This window comes from Mytilus galloprovincialis, chromosome 10 (genome assembly GCF_965363235.1).
Source record: "Mytilus galloprovincialis chromosome 10, xbMytGall1.hap1.1, whole genome shotgun sequence".
Classification (NCBI taxonomy): Eukaryota; Metazoa; Mollusca; class Bivalvia; order Mytilida; family Mytilidae; genus Mytilus; species Mytilus galloprovincialis.
The window spans coordinates 90,952,277-90,974,100 of NC_134847.1; the positions used below are offsets into that span (position 1 = coordinate 90,952,277).

Here is a 21,824-nt window from a genome sequence, read left to right on the forward strand (position 1 = left end):
ATTATTAACTGATGCTCATTAGCTAGTTGATACATTTGTCTTTTAAAATACAACTGGCATATAAGGATCGTAATGGTGCAATGTGGATAAATTTATCGGTTTCCAAGAGCAATATTGGTAGCGCGTCATCCCTACAATGGCTTCCATTTCTAGGATTGTGAAAATGAACTGGCGTAATGGGGAGATAATTTTGACGAAGTAGACTCCTGACTGTTTTGCAAGGTGCAGGAATCTACTATCTGTTCTAAAAATATCAATGATGTCATTTTTGTTGAGCCTGCAACTTTTGTCATAGAATTTAGGGAAAGTGATTAAGCTGTGGTTGTGTAAGTTAACTTAAAAGCTTTATATTTTAGAAGGTTGAAGACCTGGATGCTTCATACTCCTTGACCTCATTTTCATGGTTCAGTGACTACTTGAAAAAAAAGTTTGGAAGTTTGTTATGTTAATTTCTCTTAATATGTAATTGGTTAACTATATTTGGTATGTGCATACCTTGTAAGGTCCTTATGCCTGTCACAGTTTTCTCTTGATCTCAACCTCATTTCATGGATCAGTGAACAAGTTTAAATTTTAGTGGTCAAGTCCATATCTCAAATACTATAAGTAATAGGTCTAGTCTTAACTACACTACAATAATAACAAACACAAATTGCATTTAGCCGTGCAGACTAACAGAGCCGGCGTTTAATTTATATTTTATATTATAAATCATGACATATATGAAATACAAATACATTCCAAATGAGGTACACAGAAAGAATAAACATCTGAAACAAGTTTACTCTGAATCAATAAGAGCCCATATCTCTTTGTATGTATGTATGTATGTATATATATCCGTCTTTAACGTAACCTCGCCGATCAGGAAAAACCATCAAAAAACTTTATTAAAGAAAATTGATATGGAAACCTGTGTTCGGAGCAAGTGCAAGGCACGCCTCGGGACATTGATGCCAAACTCCATCACAAGAAAAAACAGCAAAATAATATACAATATCAAATATTATGAAACATTGAAGTTAAGTGTTGAACGTCTGCGGCTAGAATGATTTTCAAACACATGAAAATTAAAAAACCCGCTTTCACCACAATCCAAATGATTGGTCCACATAACCACGTGTACAACTATATACACATAACAAAACCCGCCAAAAATATATACCTTTCTTATAAAACGTTCCTTTTAGACAACATTTTCCCGCTATACTCCGAAACGTGGGAAAATACATGTATATTCGGTGTATGGAAGGACTATAAGATGTTCAATCCAAACTGGCAGATGTCATCTGACCTTGACCTCATTTTCATAGTTCAGTGGCTATAGTTAAGTTTTTGTGTTTTGGTGTGTTTTTCTTATATTGTATGCAATAGGTCTACTATATTTGGTGTATGGAATGATTGTAAGGTGTACTTGTATGTTGACCTCATTTTCATGGTTCAGTGGTCAAGTAAAGTTTTTGAGTTTTGGTCTTTTTATACGACCGCAAAAATTTTAATTTTTCGTCGTCTATTGCTATCACGTTGGCGTCGTCGTAGTCCGAATACTTTTAGTTTTCGCAATCTAACTTTAGTAAAAGTTAATAGAAATCTATGAAATTTTAACACAAGGTTTATGACCAGAAAAGGAAGGTTGGGATTGATTTTGGGAGTTTTGGTCCCAACATTTAAGGAATTAGGGACCAAAAAGGGCCCAAATAAGCATTTTCTTGGTTTTCACACTATAACTTTAGTTTAAGTAAATTGAAATCTATGAAATTTTGACACAAGGTTTATGACCACAAAATGAATGTTGGGATTGATTTTGGGAGTTTTGGTTCCAACAGTTTAGGAATTAGGGGCCAAAAAAGGGCCCAAATAAGCATTATTCTTGGTTTTCGTACAATAACTTTAGTATAAGTAAATTGAAATCTATGAAATTTAAACACAAGGTTTATTAACACAAAAGGAAGGTTGGGATTGATTTTGGGAGTTTTGGTCCCAACGGTTTAGGAAAAAGGGGCCCAAATAAGCATTATTCTTGGTTTTCGCACCATAACTTAGTATAAGTAAATAGAAATCTATGAAATTTAAACACAAGGTTTATGACCATAAAAGGAAGGTTGGGTTTGATTTTGGGAGTTTTGGTCCCAACAGTTTAGGAATAAGGGGCCCAAAGGGTCCAAAATTGAACCTTGTTTGATTTCATCAAAAATTGAATAATTGGGATTCTTTGATATGCCGAATCTAACTGTTTATGTAGATTCTTCATTTTTGGTCCAGTTTTCAAATTGGTCTACATTAAGGTCCAAACGGTCCAAAATTAAACTTAGTTTGATTTTAACAAAAATTGAATCCTTGGGGTTCTTTGATATGCTGAATCTAAAAATGTACTTAGATTTTTGATTATTGGCCCAGTTTTCAAGTAAGTCCAAATCGGGGTCCAAAATTAAACTTTGTTTGATTTCATCAAAAATTGAATAATTGGGGTTCTTTGATATGCCAAATCGAACTGTGTATGTAGATTCTTAATTTTTGGTCCCGTTTTCAAATTGGTCTACATTAAAGTCCAAAGGGTCCAAAATTAAACTAAATTTGATTTTAACAAAAGTTGAATTCTTGGGCTTTTTTGATATGCTGAATCTAAACATATACTTAGATTTTTGATTATGGGCCCAGTTTTCAAGTTGGTTCAAATCAGGATCCAAAATTATTATATTAAGTATTGTGCAATAGCAAGAAATTTTCAATTGCACAGTATTCAGCAATAGCAAGAAATCTTCAATTGCACAGTATTGTGCAATAGCAAGCAATTTTCAATTGCACAGTATTGCGCAATAGCAAGAAATCTTCAATTGCACAGTATTGTGCAATAGCAAATATTTTCAATTGCACAGTATTAAGCAATAGCAAGAAATATCTAATTGCACAATATTGTGCAATAGCAAGAAATTTTCAATTGGAGTTATCTTTCTTTGTCCAGAATAGTAGTTGAATCAACTTAAATAATTGTTTTATACAATATACAATGTATATTCACTTTTACTACCAACTGATCAATTAAAACAATCTTTACCATTCAGTGATAACAAGCACTTTATTTTACATTTTAATATTTTATGATGTATTTAAATGAGTAGTTATTGTTGCAAACTCCATTAGGAATTTGAATTGAGATCAGTTTTGGAAAAACGGAAAGGGGGATGTGAAAAAAAAATGGGGGGGGGGGGGTAAATTTTTCTCATTTCAGATTTCATAAATAAAAAGAAAATTTCTTCAAACCTTTTTTTGAGAGGATTAATATTCAACAGCATAGTGAATTGCTCACAGGCAAAAAAAATATTTTAAGTCTCATTAGACCACATTCATTATGTGTCAGATTCCTATGCTGTGTCAACTTTTTAATCACAATCCAAATTTAGAGCTGAATCCAGCTAAAATGTTGTGTCCATACTTGCCCCAACTGTTCAGGGTTCAACCTCTGCTATCGTATATAGCTGCGCCCTGCGGAGCATCTGGTTATTTAATACTATATGCAATAGGTCAACAAAAAAATGGGGGGGGGGGTAAATTTTTCTCATTTCAGATTTCATAAATAAAAAGAAAATTTCTTCAAACCTTTTTTTGAGAGGATTAATATTCAACAGCATAGTGAATTGCTCACAGGCAAAAAAAATATTTTAAGTCTCATTAGACCACATTCATTATGTGTCAGATTCCTATGCTGTGTCAACTTTTTAATCACAATCCAAATTTAGAGCTGAATCCAGCTAAAATGTTGTGTCCATACTTGCCCCAACTGTTCAGGGTTCAACCTCTGCTATCGTATATAGCTGCGCCCTGCGGAGCATCTGGTTATTTAATACTATATGCAATAGGTCAACTATATTTGATGTATGGAAATATTTTATGATGTAAATGTTAGTCTCACAGGTTTTATTTGACCTTGTGCTTGACTATAAAAGAATGTGTATCAATATTGAAAAATTCTCCATTTTGCGCAATTGAATACATTTTTTTAGCAATATTATAAAAAAGAATTAAAATTGTTTCTCTTCATTGTCATACACTTTTGTATACTCAATAATCAATAACTTATCTTGGAAATATTTAATACCTATATGTAATTTAGAATTACTCCCAAATGCAACCTATTAAAAGCAAATTTAGGGAAACAATTATCTTTCTGAATTAAATGTAAGAGTGATATACCAAGGTTTTTTCTCACCAGGATACATGAGAATATGTTTAAAATTATGCATGCATACAACTCTCACTTTTTCCATCAGAGATTTCGATTACTTTAATTGTGAAAAGTAGCTTAGTCACAAACAGTATCATATAAAGAGTACAACCATGATCTTAAATTTCAAAGGAGACACTGACCCTCAAAGGAACGTAGCTTATTTATAATAAGCTTAACTGTCAACAGATACAAACTGACCCTTAAAGGTAACTATGTATCAGATCTTCAACAGTCAACTAAGACACATTTATTCTCTTCATTCTTGAAGATATTGTTTTGTTATTAGTTATATATAGTTTAACCTTCATTTCAAGCCCCTATTGTGGAAGACACCAAATCTATCTTAATCAGGTCTAAAAGACACATTCTGCACTATAGCAGACGTTTGCTGCACCTAATGGCAACAAAATTCGAAACAGCAAATGGAAGTAGTTACAAGATGTTAGTATCTGCATTTATGACCTTTCCATCAATTTTGTATCATTTTTATATGACCGCATTGTATAATGGTATGATGTTTTCGTCGTCGTCTCCGTTGTCCGAAGACATAATTGGTGTCCAGACAATTACTTTAGTTAAAGTGAATGGATCTCTATGAAGGTTCAATACCACAAAAGAAAGGTTGGGGATGATCGTCCCGACGGTTTTGGATAAGGGGCCCAAAACAAGCATTTTTCTACTTTCAAGATATTAACTTGTGTTTTTGTGGGTTATGGTCCCAAAGGTTTAGGAATTAGGTGCTAAAAAGGGGGCCCAAAATAAGCATTTTTGTAGTTTCCAATCATTAACTTGTTTTCAAGTGTAAAAATCTCTGAAATTATACCACAAGTTTTCATACTACAAACGAATGGGTGTGTGTGTGGGGGGGGGGGGGGGGGTATGGCTCAAATCATTCAGCAATTAGGGACAAAAAAAGGGAAAACAAGGGGTTTTCTGGTCAAAGGACAATTTGAAAGCAGTGTAAGGAAGGTAAGCCAAATTCCATTTAAAGAATACTGTTATATAGATTTTTATTACCTCCCTTACACTGCTTGAAAATTTTGTAATAAGAAATGGTGATTGCCTTGAGATGATTAGCTGTTAATTTTTATTTAGACATGTTTGGGTTACTATTAATTAATATTAATTTTAACCATGACTGAATGTCATTTTATATTTTTGGAAAATGACGCTATGAGTGGCATGTTTCCGATAATGCTGACCTGAACTTCCATTACATTTCTCTGCCTACCGCGCTTGGTTCGTATTTACTTTCCATTACATTTCTTCGTCTACCGCGCTTGGTTTTGTATTTACTATTTTACATACAGACTGGAATCTGCTTGTATTATCATCAATGTGTAGTAATCAACCGGGAACCAGTTTACATACTTTATTCACAGAATAAAACATTTTGACCTGTTCATATGTTTATTGTTACTAAATGGTATCACCCCAATGATATTTTGAGCTTTCTCTTTGTTATATTTCTCATATTTATTAAAGCTTTCGCTTTTATCTACATAATAAACAAATAGATCTGTTTTGACATGGTTCTGGACTTTTCACACACCAATGATCAGCAATCGCTAGACAAAATAGTTCTCCTAAATAATGTCAGCCTTTCTTACCATTTCACCTTAACAACCATTAAAAAATTATTAATCGGAATTATCCTGACATCTTTTGGATAGATACTGGACTTTATCCAGATTTACGAAGTTTTGAATAATCGGAAATTAGTAAACGCGGTGCGTATGAATCGTCTGATGACACTTGGTCTCCGGTCCTTCTTATTACCAAAATAGATCGAAGTGTACCAACACGATGTTCTTAAGATACTCATAAATCTATTTTTATAACTTTATTGATTATGTGAAGTAAAACTAAAACATTGTTAGAACAATAAAGATATATAATTAATCGGGGGAAAACTTGAGTCTTTTCGGTTTACAAACAACTGCTTTTACTATAAGAAAATATAATGTGTCCGTGTTGGTCCACTTTCTACTGGTTATAAGACAGATCGAAATATTGCGACTTGTTTACGTTTCTGTTTCACTTTCTCAGAATAAATGTTTAATTATCGATCTCGATAGTTTAGACTTCGTTACGTTCGTACGCATTAATTTGACGATCTTTTCTGCATTACTTGTCAATCTAAACTTCAAATATGTTCAAATAACATAGAAAGGACGTTATATTTCTTACTAATCCGTATTAAAATCCGGTCGGGATAGCGATAATTAAAATTTACTCGGACCTGAAAATTTAATACTAGTCTGGGGCATCGGGCTAGTGGTAAACGACGCAGACTGGACTCCCGACTCAATCTTTGTTTACAAAGTTACAACAGCAGAGTCTCTTAGACTGTATCTGTATGACATGTGAATATATTGTCGATATCGATGCTAGCTTTGAGAGAACGCCGCCGATTTATTGGCGGGGCGTGAGAACAGCTAGATTTGAAGCTCTCTACGTTTGATGCGTGCACAATATTGTCGTCTAGCTGATTTGACGCGATCACTATCTTACAAAGGATGAGTTTGAATATTGTACGGTGTTTTACTTGGTGGAATGTCAGTACACTCACAGTTAATGTTGACGTCAGAGTTATTCTTCACTTATTTGACGCGATCACTATCTTACAAAGGATGAGTTTGCTACAGTTATTCTTTTCTTGCTTTTCCACAATAATTGTTGCGTGGTATTCTGTGAAATTCTAGGCAGTTATGCCCATAATGGTGCTCTTCGGACAGGCTTTTTTGAGGAATTCGTCTGGTTCAATAGCGTGAATCAGCCCCTCAACTACTTTTTACATAAAAACTAATTTTAGCTTCAATGCTTGTTCGTTCCTGTCTGGAGGTCTTGTTGTAGTTTCAGTTTGGCAAGCATTTTGAGACGTATCCATCCACTCTTGACTTGTAATCTCTGGTGATACATTTTGCCGCTTGACATGTATCCTTTCAAGCTTGTTTATTTTTGTTACCGGGCAGGGGATGCATACTATGGCTCCATATCAAATTATGAGATCCATTACTAAAGGTCTAGTTCATTGTTCTAATCTGACACAAATTTCAATAACTGGAATGCTACCCAAGTTGAATATATGGTGACCCACTATAACAGCATAATTACTTGGAATTGTGTTTAATACCATGATGGTTCAATAGCATAAACTTAAATGGAGACAGAAATTTGACATGAAAGATGGTGGGTTAGTGCAAAATAAAAAAAAATAGCTGACTGATATATGGTTAAAGAATGAATATCAATTATATGGGTCATGAACAGAGTTGCTATAAAATATCAATATGGCAGAGAAGTGGTTTCTAGTTTCATATAAAGCGACCTGACTGACATGAAATAACAAAATCAAAGGAGTATCCCTATTTATCTAATCTTCAAGGTGAAATTAAACTAGTATATTGTATAAATCTACAGAAATAGAGTTTGCTTCAAGTAACAGAAATAACTTAACTATGTCACTAGTAACTTATTTAACGAGTATGTGGATAATTAGTCTTATAAAAATATAAAACAACACGTTTAATAATTTATTGCGTCCGCAGCGCTTTTCTGGATATACCTTCATCAGAAACGCTCAAAGCCAAACATTTGAAATCCGAAGTACCGACAATCGTTGAAGAGCTATATGTTAAAAATACCTAAAATAAATAGCCAAATTCATCTAAAGCCAACTGTGCCTAAGGGAGTTGAAACCTTAGTTTCATAATAATTTCAAAATTTATAAACGGACAATTTTAGTAAAGATTGTTTAATCATGTCAGTACCGAAGCACTGACTACAGAGCTGATGATACCCTCGGGGACTGAGAGTCCACCAGCAGAGGTATCGACCCAGTGATGTAAAAATATAAAACAACACGTTTAATAATTTATTGCGTCCGAAGCGCTTTTCTGGATTTACCTTCATCAGGAACGCTCAAAGCATAACATATGACCTCGGGAGCATTATTTACTATTTTTATTTACTGCTCTGATAAAAAAAAATTACTATCAATATGACACACTTCGCATTCAAAAAATTAAATATAAATATCAGTATAAAAACGTTAAAAAATGAATAAGAATGCGAAGTCATATGTTATAGGACTAGTGGGGTATAAGGGCTTGTTACAACAGGCTCTTCATAATCATTTGGTTTGAAAAGGATACTAGTAGTCTGTCAATGATTCCTGATTTAGAAAAATGTAATTGCAAGAAAAAAATTACACATTACTTAGAATACTTTAGATCATTCAGGTAGTCTTTATTTAGTATGTACAAAAGAACAGCCAGTAGTCATTGGATACTGTAGATCATTCAGGTAGTCTTGACCTATTTATTTGTACAAAAAAAAAACCAACAGCCAGTAGTAATTGGATACTGAAGATCATTCAAGTAGTCTCGACTCTTGACCTATTCATTTGTACTAAAAAAGTTGTCATCTTTACTTGACACACACATATACGAATATCAATTATATGGTTACGAGACATGTTGCAATGTTAAACTTATGGTATGTGAAAATCAAGACTTGCATAAAAATATCCCAATATTAGAGCAGGGGCGTCATTTTTCCTCAGAGCTTTCAGCTTTTTGATCATATTTTATGATGTATTTAAATGTGTAGTTATCGTTGCAAACTCTTTTTGAGGGGAATAATATTCAACAGCATAGTGTATTGCTCAAAAGCAAAAAAAAGTAGGTTCCTTAGACCACAATCAATCTGTGTCAGAAACCTATGCTGTGTCAACTATTTAATCGCAATCCAAATTCAGAGTTGTATCAAGCTTGAATGTTGAGTCTATACTTGCCCAAACCTCTGCTGTGCCCTACAGAACATCTAGTTCCCAAATTGGATGCGTGAAATCAAATTAGTTAGTAGAATGTACTTTTGGTTAGACACTGGGATTTGAATACATCTTCTTTTGAGGTAAATTGCAAGAATATGCCATTTCACGGGGGAAATATAAACACTCGATCAAGTAAGTTGCTTTAGAGACAAGAATTGCACCTGCTAAACATAAGGGTAGTACTATTTAGTTAAGATTGATAAGAAAGGTAGGACTTATTTTGTTGGATATTGATGGTGCTCTGTTTTATGAGCGAAACTTAATGAATTTGCTTTAGATGAATTTGGCTATTAATTTTAGGAATTTTTGACATATAGCTCTTCAAACGATTTTCGGTACTTATACATCTTCGGATTTCAAATGTTTGGCTTTGAGCGTTCCTGATGAAGGTAAATCCAGAAAAGTGCTTTGGACGCAATAAATTATTAAACGTGTTGTTTTCCATTTTTTTTCATGAAAGATAATAAACTAGCGCTATTCTTGTACATGAATACATATATGAGAATAATGGATGCCATATTATTTAAAGCAGCCAACACAGACATACTGCTCCAGTTATGAATATCGGTGACAATGTTGATGTACAGATTGATAATCTATGATGAGTTTATTTACAACCACTGGGTCGTTTTCACTGCTGGTGGAATTTAATTTATAAATTAACTGTTTACAAAACTTCTGAATTTTAAAAATATTGTTTTATTATGGAAAATGACACTAAATTTAAATTGTGTACAATGGTGTAAGACTGAAATTACTCGTCTGCATACACAGAAAAAGTCATTTTGAATAGCGAACATGAAATGTAAAACTTGCCAAATACATCACTTTTGTATGTGTATGTACCTTAATGCCAGCTGATGTGGGAAAGGGACCATGTCGAAGATTTGGTAAAACCAGGCGCAAAAGTAGTAGTGACTTAAAAGATGAAATAAATCGACAGAGTAAATATTTCAAAAGTGAACCAAATGTAAAATGTGATTATGAAATAAGTAACTGTCAATTTAATGATACTGTATCACCAAATGACAATTCTTCACGGTTTGCAAATTCTTTTAATAATGAAAGAAAGAGTATGATAATGTTCAACATGTCAAAAACAACACTAGATTAAATAAAAAAATCATCAGTTGTAAACATCTTACTGATTCAGGCGGTGATGCTAACTAGGTAAAAATAAGTTGTGCTAGTAAAATTATTGACCTGAGTCATCGTCATATCAAAGTGGATAACAGTACAGTGGTATATCCTGAACTAAAGTCAGCCATGGGAAAGGTGATAAGAAATTCAAATACAGCTACAGAGCCTAAAGATTTAAATCAGGAACAAAAACGGACAGATCATGTAGATGAAGCAGAAGATACTATCCTTGACAGCAGTGACTTCCTGCTGGCAGACATGGACATTAATTGTTGTGAAGGTCATGAGGAAAAATCTGAAGTGAAAATAAAACCAGATAAAAAAGATATTCATAAAGAGCATGTTAAAACAGAGAAAACAGTTCCTCTTACACATGTAAACACTCTAAGAGACAGAATCAAACAGAGACTACATAATAATGCAGGTGTAAAAACACCTCAGGGACCAGGGTCGGTTATACAACAACAACAACTACAAGAACAGAAAGTCCAGGAAGAAATGGAAAGACTGAAAACTAAAGGAAGTACTTCAGATATTGGTCCATATTATTGTCTTTCATCTAAAGTTCAACAGCTTCTACAGGTACATAGAGGAATCACAAAACTTTATGATTGGCAAGATGAATGTTAGAATCTGCCAGGTGTCAGAGAAGGAAGAAATCTAATCTATTCCTTACCTACTAGTGGTGGAAAAACATTAGTAGCTGAGATACTGATACTCAAACAGATACTGTGTCAACAAAAAGATGCTATTATTATACAATCATTTGTTTCTAGAGTATAGGAAAAGGTTAGAAGTATTTCGACATTTGCATAAGAATTAGATTTCTTGGTCGAAGAATATGCAGGCAGTAAAGGCAGATTTCCTCCAATGAAAAGACGGAACAAACTATCGTTATATATAGCTACAACAGAGAACGCTCTCTCACTTATTAACATCTTGATAGAGAACAACAGATTAGATACTCTAGGATTAGTTGTTGTGGATGAACTCCACATGATTGGGGAAGGTGGGAGTCGTGGTGCTACTTTAGAATCAACATTGTTGAAAATTATTCACAAGCAGAGTAATACACAGATCATAGGAATTAGTGCTACTTTGAACAATATTGAAGACTTAAAGATTTTCTAAAGGCTGATGTCTACCATAATGATTTTAGACCTGTGAAATTGACAGAGTAGGACATTTATGAGGTGACATGTAAGACGACAGAAGAATTGGTATCGCACAGCCGGGTTGTGACATTTCCATATTCTTCTGAACAAACCAAAACAGATCCAGACCATTTAATGGGATTATTATTAGAGGTTATACAAAAGAATTCATGTCTGGTGTTCTGTCCCACAAAGAAAACTGTGAAAATGTGGCCATGATGTTATGTAAATTGTTTGTTAGTAAAAACAGAGAGTTATGTGATATTAAAAAGGCTGAAAAGAAGGCGTTATTAAAAGAATTATACAGCGATGGAGAACAGAGAATTTGTCCTATACTGCAATACACAGTACACTTTGGAATAGCCTATCATTATAGTGGACTGACTATGGACGAGAGACGACTGATAGAGGATGCTTACTCAGAGGGAACACTGTGTTTACTGGCATGTACAAGTACACTAGCGGCTGGTGTTAATCTACCTGCTAAAAGGTAATGTTTACTGGCCTGTATAAGTACACTAGCGGCTGGTGTTAATCTACCTGCTAAAAGAGTAATTTTACGAATTCCCTATGTAGGGAGTGCATTTCTGAGCAGGATTCAGTATAAACAGATGACAGGAAGAGCTGGCAGAGCTGGTATTGATTCTTCAGGGGAAAGCATCCTGATCACTATATCTACAGACAGGGATAAGGTACAAGAAATGATTTCTGGACCAAATGAGATGTGTTACAGTAATCTAATGTATGATGAAGGAAAGGGAATCCGTAGTCTCATACGTTCTGTGATAGGCTTACAGGTTACTGTTGTGAATTAGTTATAGTTTCAGTTTAGTATTTTATACTCTTTTATTTGCTTAACGTTTTACCGCCATTTACGTAACAATAGGCCCGCAACGTCGTCACTTGACGACGTCTCTTTGTATATCTTAGACTCTAGTAAAGCATACGAAACATTGAAGACGCTTTTGTGTTTACTCGCCTTTATTATTGACACGTCCAAAAACAGTTAATAAGACCACCACTGATATGTTCGAATTTATGAGAAAAACTTTGTTGTCCACTCAAGCAAATACATGTGATGTTACTATGGTAACCAAAGATTCACTGCAGAAGTTAACTGAACTTGGTTTAGTTGTCCAGAAAGGGTCAACGTCTGAGGGATATGAAAGCTGTGATGATTTTCATTTAGAAGTTACACCTCTAGAAAGAGCTACATTTAAAGTATCTGTAGATATTTATAATGCCTCACAACTTGACAATGATTTGGAGAAGGGTGAGGAGTTCCTTGTTCTGGCTACCTATAAACATTTCTTGTTTCTGGTCACTCCTTATGATATGGTAGATATGGTCAAACCATCATGGATCATATATTTCCAGCAGCTTTCAGCATTAGATAGTATTGAATTGAAAGCAGCATCCTTGATTGGTGTGCCTGAGAGTTACATAGCCATGAGAGCTTCTGGACAATGCTCTAGACAGAAAGTAAATGATTTTGTATTAAATCGCTTCTACCTCATCCTGATGTTGTATGAGTTTTGGAAACAGAAAAGTTTATGGGAAGTGGCCGACAAATTTCAGCAGCCAAGAGGATTTATACAGAATCTGTTGTCTAGTGCAGCAAGTTTTGCATCCTGTGTTTTTCAATTATGTCAGGAATTGGAAGAGTTTTGGGCATACCAAGATTTGCTTAAAATTTTGTAAAAAACTGTCATATTGTGTCACAACAGAATTAATTCCCTTGATGGAAATTCCAGGAGTCAAACTGGGAAGAGCTAAACAGTTTCATTCCAGTGGATATAAAACATTAACCCATGTGGAACATGTTGATCCAGTGGACATTGTTAAAAATATTAAACAGATTTGTAAAAAGGCTGCTATACAGATTGTCACTTCTGCAAAGGTTCTTTTAAATGAAAAAGCAGAAGCATTGAGAGAAGAAGTTGAAGAACTTATAAAAGAGGGACGAAAGATACCAAAGGGACAGTCAAACTCATAAATCTAAAACAAACTGACAACGCCATGGCTAAAAATGAAAAAGACAAACAAACAACAGCACACACGACACAACATAGAAAACTAAAGAATAAACAACACGAACCCCACCAAAAAACTAGGGGTGATCTCAGGTGCTCCGGAAGGGTAAGCAAATCCTGCTCCACATGCGGCACCCGTCGTGTTGCTTATGTGATAACAAATCCGGTAAATGGTCTAATTCGGTAGGTCACATTCATGAAAGGGAAGGGGATTGTAGTTACGATATAAGGAACATATCCGATATCATTTGTGAAACGGTTATTCCATAACGGTCAACCAACTCGTGATGGCGTCCGTAAAATTTACGAAGGGATGATTTCAACTTCACCATTTGGAACTCTTGGTTTAATAGCTTCCTTGTGAGCAGCAATCCTCTATCAAGAAAATCATGATAGGAAATGCAAGCACGGGAATATCGTATCAACTGGGAGATATATACCCCGTATGAAGGTGCTGCTGGAATGTTGCTACTTAGAAATGGAAAGTTCACAATTGGAAAGCTGAAATCATTTCTCTTGTTGTAAAGTTTTGTTTTTAACCGACCCTCATTGTCAATTTCTAGATGTAAGTCAAGATATGAGGCCGACGTAACTGTATCTGTAGTATCCTTTATCTCTAGCTCGATTGGATAGATGCGTTCCACATAGTCACCAAATTTTGAATTATTTAGTGAAAGAACATCATCTATATAGCAAAAAGTAGAGTTAAAGGATATTGCTAACTTCTTATCTTTCTTCCTAAGAAGTTCTTGCATGAAGTCAGCCTCATAATAATAAAGAAACAAGTCGGCAAGTAGAGGGGCACAGTTTGTTCCCATTGGAATGCCGACAGTCTGTTGAAAAACACGTCCCCCGAACGTTACAAAGATATTGTCAATCAAGAAATCAAGCATCTTGATAATATCAGTTTCAGAGAAAAAAAATTTCGAATCAGAGTAATCCTTTACAAAGTAGGGTTTATCCCTGCCCAAGACAAGATACTTGTATCTACGTTGGCCATTCTTTTTTACGAAACAAAGCAATACCAACTCTTTCAATTTGTCTTTTAGTTTGGAATGTAGAATACTAGTGTACAGCGTAGAAAAGTCAAATGTTTTAATACTGTTACAAGATGAAAGAGAGTTAGATTGTATGTACTCTAAAAGATCTTTGGAATTTTTAAGTATTAAATTATTCTCTTAGTACAATACAGACGGTCATTAAATTCTATATCATGAGGTCTATTTTATAGAATTATCTCATTGACAATCATACCACATCTTATTTATATCAGCAGTTATGTGTGGAATACCGTAAATTAAATGAAAAGGCTGTAACTAATGTGTATCCGATACTGATGATTGAAAATAACTTGGTTATTGCTTATATTAGCAACAAAACAAAATGAAACCAAATTTCCGCGTTTTCAAACCCACTCATCGGACTTTTTGCATATACATTTGTGACATGTGATATATATATGTATTGCGGCATCAATTTTCGAGGGCAGAATTGAAGCAGCATTTAGAAGTATACAGTGTCATATTGTAGTGCTATGCATTGCAGATTTAATTGTTCATGGAAAACCATTTGATGAAGTTTTTCAACTTTCAAACCTCTGTTAAATCATGAACGTATTTAATATGTCAAGAATAAAAACAATAAAACCAAAAGAAATTTTAAGATGTTGCGAAAATGACGCCTTCACAAAAATGAGAAATGACCTCAGACCATTTTAGTTTCGTATAACATGAATTTCATTGAAACCTTTTTGTTTATAACTTAAATTTTATGGGACCATATATTATCTAAAGTTAAATGCAATAGAATAACAGAATTATTTCACACGTTTTTTGGTAGTGTAGTAAAGCATGTGTAAGGTTGGCATACGTTGTATTGTATTGTAGTGTGAATGTTATCGTTTTAAGAGTAATGTATAGTTAAGCGCTTTTACTTTTGTCTGAGCAAACGTTAGTCTGCTTTTATTGATATCCATTTGACGTGACTATCAAAAAGGAGATGTGGTAAGATTGCCACTCTCCATAAGAGACCAAATGACACAGCATTAACAACTATAGGTCACCGTACGGTCTCCAACAATGAGCAAAGCCCATACCGCAAAGTCAGTCATAAAAAGCCCCGAAATGACAAATGTAAAACAATTGAAACGTAAAAACTAACGTCAAGATTTATGTACAAAAAATGTACGAAAAACAAATATGTAATACATCAACAGACGACAACCGCTGAAATACAGGCTCTTGACTTGGGACAGGCACAATGTACTTATACATCCCGTCAATGTGTTATTGTCTCTGATTTTTGCTGATATGCGGTGTCTATATGCCTTTTTGTGTTTCTTTGAAACATATGACGTGGCTATGTACTTACACATCCCGTTATTGTGTTATTGTAAATCATTTTTGTATTCTTGTCTTTCATTTTTGCTAATGTGCTTTGTCTATATGCCTTTTGGAGCTTCTTTGTTAAATTTTATTTGTTTTATTATAACACAATGCGGTGACTGCTGTACCCCTATTTTTGATATTTTTACAGCCTATTTTGTCTGTTTATTCTATTCACACATCGTTGTCATTATGGTGGAATTTGATGCGACTTTAATACAAGTGAGAGGTTTAGCTAGCTTTTAAACAGGGTTTAATCCACAATTTTAATTTCTACATAAGAAAATGTCTGTACCAAGTCAGGAATATGACAGTTGTTATCCATTCGTTTGATGTGTTTGAGCTTTTAATTTAGGCATTTGATTAAGGACTTTCCTTTTTGAATTTTCCTTGGAGTTCAGTATTTTTGTGATTTTACAGGGGGTTATTTAGTGTTTTATACAAAAGTGAAATCCCAGGTATACTCAACCCATAACACATACCTGATCATTCAATGCTCAGGTATGCTATGCTGGGAATAAGGGGCTAATTTTTCCTCAAATAGTGAAATTAAAGCAAATAAACGTAGTGTCAGTAGTAAAAATCAAAATCAGAAAAAGTCAGTATCATATAATGTGAAAAATATTCCAAATAATTGGATGTCTGATCAAGTTTCAATAAATAGTATAAATGAATGTATACACAATATAGAATGTTCAAATGGTTTACAAAAAGATGTTGATGATTTATAACAGTTTTGTTGATATTATGCATAATGAAATGAACAATAAACTTGAATCAAGGGTAAAAGTCTTGAATGGTACCAACAATAAAAGACGACGATTTAAAAAAAAAACCTGGTGGAATAACGAATTGACTGAAAAATGGAACAATGTATGTGAAGCTAAAAAAAAACTTTTTAAATTGTCCACATACATGTTATACGACAAAAAAACAGATGCGCAAATTTTTTATCGAAAAACGCATAAACTTTGATAAATCCGTCCAAAAAGAAAAAAGGCAATACTGGCACAGAGGCCAGGAAGAACTTAATAAATTGAGTGACACTGACTCTAAGCAACTTTGGCAAAAAATTGGCAAAATTGGCATTTGCAATGAGAGGCAATCGAACATACCTAATGAAATAGTACAAGATGATGGTTCAATAACAGACAATAGACAACTTTCGAGTTCGATGCATTTCCGTCAAAAACTCTGGTTTTAGTGAACGTCATTTGTGCGTTTAGGGGCGTCGTCACTTCCATTTCAATGTTGAGCGAGTGGTTGGAAAACTATAATTCTATATTGTACGAATTATTCAGCAAATTTAATTCTCAAAATTGACAATCAGCACTGCTGTCATTAGGGAATTGTAATTAAGTACCTACAGAACAACCATTATTTCTAGTTTATCCTGCACAATGACGATCACTAAGACGCTTGATGAACGTAAATAGTGCAGGGATACAGGCGATCCCCTCTATCTGGTTAATGACGTCATAAAGGCGCGCATAATTGACGAGTTTTTGCCGGTGACGAATGAACTCGAAAGTGTCTATTTAGATATAGTGTTAGATAAATCGAAGAACTGTTTTCATAATTTACTTAACCAAAATGTGCTTTTGAATGTAGATAATAATTGTAATAAGATTGAAAATTTTGAAATAAGAGAAAATATTGTATGTAATCAACTTGATGAAGAAATTTCAATCAGTGAGGTGTTTAAAGTCGTAATGAAGGCAAAGACTGGTAAAAGCCCTTGTATTTACCTTATTCAGGCAGAATTATGTCAAAATAACATTGTTATGTGTATTACACAAGCTTTTTAATTTATGTTTTAAGAAGTATGTGGAATAAAGAAATTATAACACCAATACCAAAATGCTCAACCTCAGATTCAAGAGACTCAGACCCATTATCTTACAGGGATCGGTATGACTTTGGCTCCAGTATTGTAATATTTTAAATGATAGATTAATTTATTGGTTAGATGAAAGGTATGTAATCAAAGATGAGCAAAATGGTTTTGTAAAAGGGAAAAGTACAAATGATCATGTTAGTACAATAACTCACAGGCACTTGTCTCAGAAAAAGTTTCCTATATACCTGAATGTTATATTAAGGTATATTTATAGATTTTAAAAAAGCATATGACTCAATAAATAGAGTATTGTTGATTAACAAATTAGAAAATTTGGAATTAGTTCAAAATTTATGTATACCCTTAAAGTGCTTTATTCAAATGTAACATGCAGTGTACGCCTTAACGGTTTTATGACTGAATGTTTTAATGTAGATACTGGTTTAAAGCAAAGTTGTATATTATCGTCTGTTATGTTTAATATTTATATAAACACTCTTATTGATGATTTAAATGCTCTAGATATTGGTATAAATATTGATGATGAAAAAAATAGCAATTTTATAGTATGCTGATGATATGGTATTAATGGCGGAAAATGAAAAAGATTTACAGAAAATGTTAGATATTCTTAACAATTGGTGTATTACTAATGGACTTAATGTCAATATTAATAAGGCCAAAATTATGCATTGTAGAAATCCTAGAACTGAATGTAATTTTATAATAGGTACCAATACAATGGAATGTGTTAGTAACTATCAATATCTGGGATTGTTATTAGCAGAATTTTAGATTATCAATTAATGGCTAAGGCAGTAGCCAAATCAGCAAGTGGAGCTTTGGGTTTATTAATTGTAAAAAGTAAAACATATTGTGGTTTCCAACACGATATATTTTCTAAATTATACAACAATGGTCTTGTCAGTTCAGTGGCGGATCCAGAAATTTTCATAAGTGGGGGCTCACTGGCTGCCTAAGAGGGGGCCCGATCTCGTCACGCTTCAGTGATTCCCTATATAACCTGCCCCCCTAAATCCGCCTCTGCCAGTTATTGATGTTGTGTCGTGTATTTGGGGTACACGCGATTACTCGTGTATCAATGCTGTTCAAAAAAGAGCCATAAGATTTTTTTTATGGGTGTCGGTAAATATACTCCAAATGATGCCATACTTGGAGATATGGGTTGGAAACCGCCATCTGTGAAACAATGGACAAGTGTATTTAGACAAGTGGAAAAGATCATGTTCAAATATGATTCATGATAGAATAAATTTTAATGTTTTCAAATGGTCAATTAAAAAAGCTAGAGTTGAATTAAGAATTGGAGCTATAGAGTTATAGAAATGTTTAAAAATCATAATTTTGATAAGTATTGTAACTATGAAACTAATGTGTTAAATAAGAGTATTATTGTACAATTAGAAAAGATAATGTTTGATAAATATAAAATAGAATGTGGAGTAAAAGAGTATCTGCGTATGCTCAAGGTAATAAATTAAGAACTTATAAGTTATTTAAATATGATTATTGTACTGAACCTTACTTAAAATGTAAAATGCCACTTAAGTTCTTTTGCTAAATTTAGATGTGGAGTCGCTCCCCTTAGAATAGAAACGGGTAGATATGAAAGAAAAGAAATACACGAAATAACATGTTTTTATTGTAATAATAGTTTTGAAGATGAACAACATGTTTTATTGAAATGTCCACTATATGAAGATCTTAGACATATGTTGTTTTATGAAGTTGCAAATTTTAATGTGGATTTTAACTTTTTATCAGATAATGAAAAGTTATTTTTTTATTCAATAATGATAAAGTTTTAGAAAGTGTCGCTAGAACCTGCAATAGCATTTTAATCAGAAGAAATGTTTTTTTTTATATAATTGATTACTAGTATGCTGTATTTTAATGATATTCACAAGCAAATATAAATATATATTATATATATATATTATATTAAAACAATTAGATCATTGTACATATATATATATATAAAACGTCTGAATAATTGTTATGTACACTCTTTAGGCGTTTATATTATATATATATATATATATATATATATATATATATATATATATATATATATATATATATATATATATATATATATATATATATATATATATATATATATATATATATATATATATATATATATATATATATATATATATATATATATATATATATATATATATATATATATATATATATATATATATATATATATATATATATATATATATATATATGTACAATGATCTAATTGTTTTAATAGTATTGATTGTACAATCACTCATAAATCTTTTAAGAATGGCACATACAATGTGAATTTAAAGTTTGTTGTTATACAAGTATGTTTATGTACTTGTATGAATATTTTATTGTGTAAATATATGTTTTATGTACTTGTATGAATATTTTATTGTGTAAATATATGTAATTGTGTGTGGTGAGACTTTAATAAAATATTGAATCTTGAATCTACAACTATTTATATTTGAATAATTCTTATATGATTTGCATATCAATAAACACTTGAATTGGATTGGTCAATTACAAATTTTCTCTAAGTTTACACTTCGATAAACCATGTTTCCGAAACTACTTTTGTAATCTATTCATGCGCGATACACAAGCTTGCAGTGATCCCGGGATTTTCAGCAAATTGAGATTAAAAAACAATTGCATAACAGTTGTGACTATTCTAGTGCATATATAACAAAGAAAGAAATAAATTTATTGCACTAAAGCTTCGAAAATGTACCAAAATTAAATTTAATAAAATTCCGCGAAATTTCATGAAGCATTTGGCGAATTTACGTCATGGCAAAACACGACGTCATACGAATGGAATTTTTCAAGGGAAAGATTATTTCGTTACGTGTACGCTTCAAATTCGGATAAAATTTAATTAAAATGAAGTTTTTGAGGTAGGTGCTTTTTCATTTAAGATTCCGTTGTATTTATCGGACATTCAGTATGGTTTTTAGAAAGTCACCCACAGCCTACAAAATCTTCATTAACCCCCTCTTGGACCTTTTACAAAAAAATGGACTAGGATGTTACATTGGGTCAATTTACTGTGGGACTCCTACTGTCGCAGATGACATATGCCTAGCATCAAACTGCCCATATGAGCTACAAGCCATGTTAGACCTCCAGGAAAACTATGCACTGCAAGAAAACTACACTCTAAGTGAAACAAAATCTACAGTATTAGTAACTGGAAATCAGGACACGCATGAATTTTTACTCAACGGCTCACTGATTCAGCAGTCTGAAACTGCCACACATCTTGGAATAACCAGAGATAGCAAATCACGATTTGACTCAAGTACAGTGGTCCAGGAACGTATAAGCACTGCTCGTAGAGCAACCTATGCAATGATGGGAGCAGGATTGCACGGTATTAATGGTCTAAACCCATGTGTCTCAATACACTTAATTCGTATTTACATAATACCACGTTTGACATATGGACTGGAAGCCATACGACTAGCAGCAAAGGATCTTACTACCATCAATCAATATTATAAGCGGCTACTTAAACAGATACAGCACTTACCAGACAAGGCTGCCGATTCCGCTTGCTATTTGCTACTAGGTGAACCACCAATTAAAGCAGAGATACATAGGAGGATATTAACAACTTTTGGCAACATCATAAGAAATTTTGATTCTATAGAACATCAATTAGCATGGCGTCAACTAGCAACAAAATCAAAATCGTCAAATAGTTGGTTTATCATGGTGAAATCCATACTGGAACAATATGATCTACCCTCATGCTACGACCTTCTTCAAAACCCACCGGGAAAATTAACCTGGAAAGAACTTGTTAAACGAACTGTAAATAGTTATTGGGATAACAAACTGAAGTTAGAAGCTGCATCTAAATCCTCTCTGAAATATGTAGATATTGACCGCCTCTCAATTGGTAAGACACACCTGATATGGAGTAGTGCTGGACAAAACACTCATGCTATAACAAAAGCCTCTATAAAATGTAGGATGCTACTTGGAGTGTATACTCTACAAGCAAATAGACATAAGTTCAACCAATATGAAGTAGAACCGACATGTCCGCTCTGTAAGCAAGGTCCTGAAGACAGAACTCACTTTTTAGTTCAATGCCAGCATCTTACTTCGATTAGACAACCCTTTATAGATGCCCTAAGCAAAGCTATCGAGGAAATGTC

The 21,824-nt window shown here is 33.3% G+C and overlaps 1 protein-coding gene across 1 annotated transcript; it reads left to right on the forward strand.

Annotated features, from left to right (window-relative positions):
* The first annotated feature begins 10,328 nt into the window (after nucleotides 1–10,328).
* LOC143049609 (helicase POLQ-like) lies at nucleotides 10,329–13,352 on the forward strand. The gene is given in 6 exon segments (XM_076223210.1): nucleotides 10,329–11,319; nucleotides 11,322–11,549; nucleotides 11,552–11,846; nucleotides 11,907–12,162; nucleotides 12,371–13,044; nucleotides 13,046–13,352. Coding segments are annotated over 6 exon segments (2,751 nt in total).
* Nucleotides 13,353–21,824: the final 8,472 nt, after the last annotated feature.